Here is a 9310-nt window from a genome sequence, read left to right as displayed (position 1 = left end):
AGTCACATACATCCTCCCATCCATCCCACAAATCATTCATACCATACATTCGTCAGTGGTATCCATTATACACATTCATGGATACAAAGACAAGTATTCAAGCATACAAAAGAAATGATAAAAAAGCAGTCATGTTTCACTAATCTCGAGACAACATTCTTCAGCATTTAGTGCTTCTTAACACACTATTATGGATAGAATCCCTGGATGTTAAAAAAAAAATTAACCAACATCTGTTAACATGGAAATATGCGATAATGATAACTCAACTCAAAATGAGATGACACTTTTCTACATTGCATTGCATGTGAATTTACGGGTGAACTTATTAGATGATTGCTTTTATGGTTTTATGCGATCATGTTCACCAATCTCAAGGAAGAGCACTCTCTCTCGATTTTGTTTGCTACAATTCCTTCAGCATTTAGTGTTTCCTCCCAACACACTATTGTAGGTAGAATCTCTTGTTTAAAAAAAAATACCAACATCAAGTAACATAGAAATATGCAATAATGATAACTGACAAACTGAATTAAACACTTTTCTATATTGCACCTGAATTTACTGGTTCATATATCTATATTTTTCTATACACTTCAGTCATATTTATTGAACTATATAAATTGAAAATCAATACGTTTTACTTATTTATAAAGGATCCAGTACCACAAGGACTCGGACCATAACTCTCCACCATGAGATTTGAGTAAAATATGAACCGAAAATAAAGGGTCCATTCTTCAAACTTTAGATTCAGTGTGGGGTCAAGCATAACCCTACCCACATCCAACCCGCTTTAATCATGCCAGGCACTAGGGGTGTCAACGGGTCGGGTTTGGTTCAGACCCAGGTGAAACCAGACTTGGACCAGATTTTCGGGTATGGTATCGAGTTTGGAACCGGTTCTAATCGGGTCCATTACAAGAAAAACTATACCCAAACCTGATAAGAACTACATGAAACAAACCCGGACCATACCTGGTAAAACCATATTTTTTATCATTTTTATATTGAAAAATTACGGGTCTTAATCGGAACTCAGGTCGGGTCTGAGTCTGGTATAAAATTTCACAAACTATACCAGGTCCATGTATTAATCGGACCTTTGGGTCTGGACCCAGGTCTTAATCGGGTCTTCTTATTTATCACCATACCCGGACGCTATAGGGTTTGGTTCGGGCGGGTTCTGGTAAACCAAGCCCATTGGCACCCTTACCAGGCACCCAACTTGGAAAGACTCGGGAAATGATATGGTTTCCACCGATACCGAATTAGTTTCAGATACATCCCAACCACTTTTCTGCTTGAACATCAAAAGACTCATTTTCAGACCCGATCCACATCCGAACCGTTTCCCTCTTGCCAATTGCAGTGCACCACGAGCGTTCCACGACTCGGGTAGGTTCGGGAAGTACGAACCGTTTGAACCGATACATTAAACCCGGTTCAGATACGATCCCAACTCAAGACTCGGATTTATATCTCTCTCCGTCCGTGTCAAGAGCGGGACGTCTGCTTTCGTGATGGTTCCTTTTGTGCCTTTGTGCTTGCCTGGCAACCTCTTCCGCACTTTCCTTGGTTGAGCTTTGAGTTTTTTGGGGTCGATGGCGGGTCCTCCCGCACCCAATCCGATGCCCTCTGCTCAGAAATTCTCCCAAAAGCACGACAATTTCTGAGCAACTTGATTCATTTTATTCGTGATGGAGGAAGAGAAGACTGCCCAGAAAAACTTGTGGGCGGCTCCTGCATTTCCAGTCGCTGAGAAGCTCAAGGGCTTGATGAAATCCTGCGGGAATTCCATTCAAAACGTGATTCGAAGCAGTGGTATCCACCGAAAGAAGAGCAACCCAGTTAGTATTTTTCCAATATACTATGTTTTTAGTCATTAAATTCACCCCTTTCTTTTTTAATTCCGAGATACCCAATTCGGCGGGACGGTCATAGTCATGCGCTTATTGTGTTTCTTTGTTCTAAATATCAAAGTTTTGTCGTGAATTTTTTGCTTGTTTTGTAGATATTATATGTAAAAGTTTGATTTCAGTGTTTGTTTGTGTTGTTTTCCGTGTTCAAGAGTGCTTGCACTTCTCGCGGTTTATATTGAGTGAGTTCCTAGTCGCTTAAAAGTTGCTTTACTGATTCAGGTGTACCCTCGCATTAAACACGCTCGAGTATATGATTTGGGCAATATGGGTCGTTGATGCGTCTTGTGAGGCCTTTGCCATTTAGTTAGACGATGCGCATGTTGGAAGCAGGCAGATTTTGCAATGCCCTGTGATTGTTGGATTTTCTCAACTTCCTGTGATTGCAAATCACAATATCAGCACTTTCTCAATCTTAGTGAAACATGAGAAGCACTAGTTGTGATTGTAATGCTTCTACCATGATCCTTGTGAAAATTAGTCATGGGACTGACCTTGTGATCAACAGTCACAGCGTTTAGATTTTCTCAACTTTGATTGTTCATCCCACTTGTGACCAAAGCGTGTCTCTTATTGTTTAGAGGCCAAGCCGATGAACCTACTTATCCAGACTACTGGGATAAACAGGGATTTTGGGTATTTTTTTACTTTCTTTTATTTAGTTTATGACGTTATTTAGAGGGTATTTGGATCCACCCACTTATCCAGAGAACTGGGATAAGTTGGGATATTGTGTTATGGATTGTTACACACTAAGCTAGCTTGTCCCAGTTTTCTGTATAAATGGGTAAATCAAAACATCCCCTTAGGATTTAATGCAGCTTATAATTATGTCTTTTATTGCACATTTTGATGACTTATCACCCTTTTATATGTGGTTAATGAATGTCCCATTTTGTTGTCATGGTGTGGCAGTTCTTCCGGTTACTGGAAATTAGAAATATCTTGAGACGAATATTATTCTAGCATTCAATAGGCAGATGCAATTCAACTTCGTCCCTTAGGTCATCTTTGTTTGGGGCCATAGGTGTAACATTGGCTACCTGTTTCTCTTCTACAAAGTTTCTTTTCATCTCCAGCATAAAATTCATCCCACCGACAATAATTTCTTGTATTAGAAGTTTGACTAGTTTCAGTTGGTTATAAACTTATAAATGCTTTTCTAGTCTATTGATGGATCTTTGACAACTAAAGATGGATGGTTGTTTCAGATAATTGTAACTAATATCATGCAGCATCAGGTGTGTCCCATTTGGACCTGGATGAAGTTGGTGGTATCTGATGCATGCTGAATGGATCAAACATTTTATTGGAGGAAAGATAGTGCGAAAGCAGTTGCACATTCAACGGGGACATCTATATGAGGCTGTTTTTTCGTTTGATGCTTGAATTTCTGAGATATCTAGCATTTTATGCCTAGTCAGTTGGTTTGATGCAACTTGACATGGTTCATAAACTTCAATTGCATCGGTCTCAGTTTTCCATGGAAGCTGAGGCTATAGGGTTTCTAACATGTAGGGGCACTTGAATTGGAATTATAACTCTAGATTATCTTTATGTGTAGCACACATCTGATAGGACTTTGTGAATTAGGATTAAATTAGAACTTTGTTGTGTTGTTAGGACTTCTTGTTCTCTTTAATCTCTAAGGTCAGCTTAGTTAATTTTATATCCCAAAGTTCTCTAGAAGTCTTTTCCCACTCATCAGTTTTTGTGCTAAGGGATTATCCACCTCATTTGATTTTTCTTAGAATTTGCTGGTGTATGTAAGTTCTAATATGTATCATAATGTTTTTTCTCATCCCTAATTTTTCATATTTAAAATTTGAGGATAATGGGACATCAAGTTCCCTTAATCCAGAAATTATTTGAGAAAAATTCAATGATTGTAATGAAAACAAATGTATACCTGTATTTTAATTAAATAGCAATAGAACTCCTAACTGATCAAAGAGCCATGCTTCCCATTGAGAAATGGCGCTTGAAAAACAATACAACTAAAAGGTGCCACAGTCACAATCATTTGATTTGGTGGGCCGGCTAACATGTGGTAGATAAGGAACTGCTATTCTTCTCGGTAGCCTACAAATTGTTTTCTTTTCTAAGTTTCTAACACGGAAAAAGGGAAGGAAATAAAAAAACATAACAGAGTAAACCATGTATTCTTGTCTTCTTCCTCTAAGAAGAATGCAGGACAAAAGTTTGATCCTATGCCAAATAGAAGAGGAGGGGCTTTCTTATCCATTTCTTATGTGAAGGGAAGATTCATCTTCATTGCACCATCAATGCATGGGATGGCCTACCATACATGTCTTCTTCATTGAAACATGTCAAATGAATTTCTTCTTAATACTTTTCTATAAAACTTAATGTGAAAATCTTTTAGAGACGTGAAATGTGCAAATAATTGTATGTGTATGGACTCCAGCCATTGGATGGAGCATGATCTGAGGCTTTCCTAATGTGCATTCCACTAATTTCATGGCATGCTTTTAATTTTTAAAGAGTACAAAATTACAAATTTCCTTAGACACTAATTATCTCATGCATGAAGGGCAGTACACGTGTGCTATTTATACTCAAAATCAACAACCCTAATAGGGTTTAATTACAACAAGATGTAACAGTTTCCCAGATTATGTAAATACCACAATAAATAACTGATTACAACTTAAAATAAACACAAATTACAACTACGCCACTACTATAATAATATGAATATCTCCAGCATCAGGTATCTGGAATTCAGATTCATGATTAATCGATTGGATGACTGGGTAGTCTGGGTTAGATGAAGCCTCTACACTCTTTTTAATACAATAACATAAAAAATGTTTATCTGTTTTAAATGCAAACCAAGTTATCAAACTAACAAAGTAAGTTCAGATCTATGCAGCTCATCTAGCCCTAATTTGCAAGTTTTGACTGCAGTCTTCTAGACAAGGATTAATTCACCCATTTAGGACACTCAGTTCAAGTTGCCTAGCTTTGGACCAAGACTCATCAGTGGAACTGCATTTATTGCTACCTGACAATGATTGCATTATGTATGCCATCAATTTAGATGTCAACTTCAAATTTGGTCCACCAATCTTTTTGTTATTAAAGCATTTTTTTCCTTCTATTTGGAATTAGGGTAATTTACAAATAGTCATTTAACTTGTCAGTTATTTACGAAAAGCTGCCCAATGTTTCAGTTATTACATTTATCCGCTTGATTTAGTTTAGTGTATTTTAAAGACCTGCCTGAGGTGTAAAATGATGTTTTTATCCTTTTTTCAATGAAAACAACTCAACCTCGCTTAGTGCATATCAAAGACCTGCCTGACATGTAAAATGATGTTTTTATCCTTTTTTCAATGAAGGCAACTCAACCTATCTCTTTTATTGAAGAAAAAGCAATGGGCATTGTAGTCATTTTGTTTTATTAAACAAGGTAAACTAAATGAGTTTAGGACCAAGAACTTTTCCTTTTCGTGTGGGACATTGTCACTACCTTTGGCTGCATCATCTAAGTCTAAACTTAATTTGAAAGCTGTATTTTGACCTGGCCATTTTGGGATTGCCCTACTATCCAATGAATGCCAAGCAATTTTCTCTGTGCAGATCCCATTTCAAATGGGATTTTGATGAGTTGATCCACCTACACATCTTTCTTTTAAATGAAAAGAGCATGTGGCTGAATGTAATAACCTGAAGTTGGGCAGTTTTTTTAAATAGCTGATGGGCAGCTTTTTATAAATTTCCCATGGGAATTATTTGGGTGAAATTGATGACGAAATTTTCTTAGAAAGTCTATGCCAACTCCAGCATTATGAATTGCTGGAAATTCAATGTTTTGACTTCCAGCACCATTCTCCTTTCATGCTTGGTCTGTCTTTAGAAAGCTTCTCAACTTGGCTGGCTGATGGGTCGGGAAAAACCACAAATTACATGAAATTCATTATTGGCCAAACACACGAGCTTGGTAGGCCATCTGGAATGGTTCCTTACAACCTGTTGGGATGTTTTGACAAAACAAATTTTTTTTTGAGGATGAACACCAATGTTCTCATACTTAATGTGAAATTAGGACATGAAATCACATCAAATGGCCTGAAAGGACCACCTTTGGTTTGGTGCATTTTCTTGTGGAGACAGCATTTTCCCAGTTAGTGCCTCTATTATTTCTTCCCTTTGTTTTCTATAATCTTGTTTCCTGTATATTTGGGGCAGCATCTTGTCACCCAGTTACTTTCTTTTGATTAACTTTACCTTTTTAACCGTTAAAGAAAAAGTGCACGTTTTGCATATGTGCAAGCAAACATTCGTATGATGTGCACATGTGCATGCATACACAAGTGACACTGTATATTACTTGTATGTCTCTAAACAAGGATAGTTTAATCATCATAAAACGGCGTTGATCAGGCAGGTGTACTGGCATTTATTCATGTTAGTTTGTAGGACCAGATCACATGCTTTTTTGCTTATCCATATGCAGAATACCTGTAAGCACATAATTTGTGATGTCCTATCCATGCATCCATATCTGAATCAAGTAATATGACGATCCCATCGGCAGGCGGCCCAGCCCTAGTCCCTTTGCTGCATCTTCAATTGTTAGATCTGAAATTCTGAATGTAGATCCTCCAATAGTATGCCTCATGAAAGTGGGAGAAAAAGACCACTAATAAAAGTGGATGCTACCCTTTTCTTTTTGGAAAAGGAGAACTTTATGTTGCCATCTCATTGCACTAGTTGAACTTCTATGGATGTCAAGAAGTTTAAGTGTGTTTGTTGTGCACAAGGTTGCCAAAAAAGGGGAGTAGAATTGGGAAGCTACGAGAGAAGTGGAAGCAAGAAGCAATGATTTCTAAAATCCATGTGAAACATGAGCTAGGAACGGTAAGCATTTGGGTGGCATGCTTCTTAGACAATTTCATTACAAAATGAAAAGCACATGGGATGCGTGAGAAGAGGTGACACTTCCAATAGCTATGGTTGTGAATATTTGTTTGCAGTTGGTGAGCGAGTTAGAAGCAGCCTAAACCATGACAAGGAGGTTGTGGGAGAGCAATATAAGAATCACTTATGATTTTCGCATTGCATCTTGATTTATGCATGAATTAAGGAGGGAAAAAACAACAGTAGAGAACTTCTTTTCAGTAAAAATGGTTATTTACTCACCTCTAGTTCTTGTTATTTATGAAATCTCTCTCTCTCTCTTGTGTGCAACGGTTAATAATTTATTCTTTTAGCCCATAGAGTAAGCCCTTTCTAGCGTGACAAGTTGCTTAAAAAGCTTGCAACTTTTTACTTCTATGTAGATTAAGTTTTGTATTCATTGAAGGCAGCAGTTTCTACTGATTCATTTAATTCATAACAAAACCTTTTATACTATTGTTATCTATGCCTTTTCAGATTGAGGTCTTGAAACGTTTGCAAAGAGAGGCATTTTCAGATCTGATGAAACTTAGGGATAGACAAGATAAAGTGGAACGAATGCTGATGCTTTATAAGTCTGACAAGGGAAGTCCTTTTGAAGCGGCACATACACATATAAAGGGAGAGGTTAATGTTTGTGGGGTGCTACTCTTAAGCAATAACAACTTCGAGCAAGCATTCGATATATTGGATAGAGCAGGAGTCAGAACAGGAATTCAAGCAAGGATTACTTTTGACACAATTGTAAGAAAGAAAGATGCTCTTATAACTGAGCTTGTTGCAGCTTTGTCTAGCCTGACTATCAATCAGGATGCTTTTGGCAGCCCACTGTCACTAAGAAAAGTGATGTATTTGGGAAATATTACTGATTGGTTATCTTTGATTGCAATTCCATTTGGAGCAAGGTGCGAAGATATTGGAATTATTTCCAAACCTATACAGGTAAACTATTTTAAATTTTAGATATTTTAGTTTTTTTTCTCCTTAGATATTTGGTTGTTGCAAAAGCTTTCTAATCTCTCACATCGAACCCTTAATGAAGAGGTTCTCTGTGATAGTGGACAACTGCATGCCCTCCAAGACCAAGAAATTGGATTTGTATGTGACACAATTTCAGCCTTACATGAATGAACTTGTTTTGTGTGTCACTATCATGTAAATCACTTTGCTTCAAATTGATATACGTGGGACAGCTATCTTAACTCTTCCTTTTGAAGATGCACCTTTTTCATGTGGTTGATCTGGATCTTTTTGTCTTCTACCATCAGGGTTTCACGCATTCTTCTGCTTCAGCACCACCTATCTTTAGACTTCATCACACTTGTGCAGCTGGGGTGGTGCTGAAAAACTCGAGTGTTTCGGCTTCCTTAGCTGAACTCGTTTCTGCAATGGGGGTAGATCAAGAATCCTTGGGATATCATAGTACTCTTGGTCAATTATTTTGCCAACTTTCAGAAGGAAACAAATTTGGCATGTCATTTGTGTTCTGCAGGCCAAATTCATTGAGTCGATGGGTCAGTCTTGGCCTATCAGGCTTGAAAAGCCATGCAGGTCTCACTACACTGGCGGGAAATTTAGATCCTCCTGCTGTTTCAATGCAGTCAATTGCACTTATGGCAGAGTCAAAGCTTGATGAGAGTGCGAGAATAAATGGTTGGGTTGAAATGCAGAAATCTCAGAGAACCTCGTTGCAGTGGGCTGTTTCTCTTTCTGACTGTCCAGAGGATGAGATAGGGTGGAGTATAAGCATTGGTCAGATGATGATGCATGATCAATCCAACTTAAACAGGGTAAACGTGCAAGGAAATTCCAGGATGCAATTTCAACTGGAAGCATTTCTTAAGTTCAATATAGGCAAGAGATTCAGCTTGCAACCAAGCTTTGTCTATGTCACTGATGGAAAAGATCGAAAACCAGCACTATTATTTCATTCTAATTGGTCCTTCTAGTGCCATTTAATATAGCTCAGCATGCGATGTTTTCTACTGTCTACATTTTCCAGCCAATCTGGTGCCAGTGGGCTAAAGGTGCTTTCTGGTGTCCACTTACATCCTAAACAATCTCTCTCTCTCTCTCTCATTTAGTAGGGGAAACTCATAAACATGATTAAGTTAACAGGACATCATGAGTTCAAAACCCATGTAGGCGCATCTTTTACCATGAGACTGAAGCTGGGTGTACTCCCTGGTGAGCAAGCGGAACTTGAGATTTTGCTCTTTGAATTCAGGACCTCAACATCCTGTTGCTCATGGTGTTTCACAATCAGTATTGGAAATGAACTGAGAAATGGTGGAACGTGCGGAACCACATATTCGATCACTCTAGTGCGGCATGAAGCCTAATGAGCTTAAAAAGTGTGGCAGCTTTTCTCAGGAAACTCTCTCTCTCTCTCTCTCTCCTGTCTTAAATATCACATTTAAAATGTGAAAACTATAAGTTTCAAGGTTTTTCACGAGATTGAAAAT

At 38.0% G+C, this 9310-nt stretch overlaps 1 protein-coding gene across 1 annotated transcript; it reads left to right on the top strand.

Annotated features, from left to right (window-relative positions):
- Positions 1-1501: 1501 nt before the first annotated feature.
- Positions 1502-8981, top strand: LOC149823164 (GDSL esterase/lipase). The gene is made up of 3 exons (XM_090019963.1): positions 1502-1850; positions 7323-7787; positions 8114-8981. The coding sequence occupies exons 1-3, from the start codon at positions 1701-1703 to the stop codon at positions 8792-8794; spliced, it is 1296 nt and encodes a 431-aa protein (XP_089876089.1). The 5' UTR covers positions 1502-1700; the 3' UTR covers positions 8795-8981.
- Positions 8982-9310: the final 329 nt, after the last annotated feature.

The sequence above is a fragment of the Nuphar pumila genome, chromosome 10 (assembly GCF_984573655.1).
Source record: "Nuphar pumila chromosome 10, dmNupPumi1.hap1.1, whole genome shotgun sequence".
NCBI lineage: Eukaryota > Viridiplantae > Streptophyta > Magnoliopsida > Nymphaeales > Nymphaeaceae > Nuphar > Nuphar pumila.
This window is presented reverse-complemented; position numbering and strand designations above follow the sequence as displayed.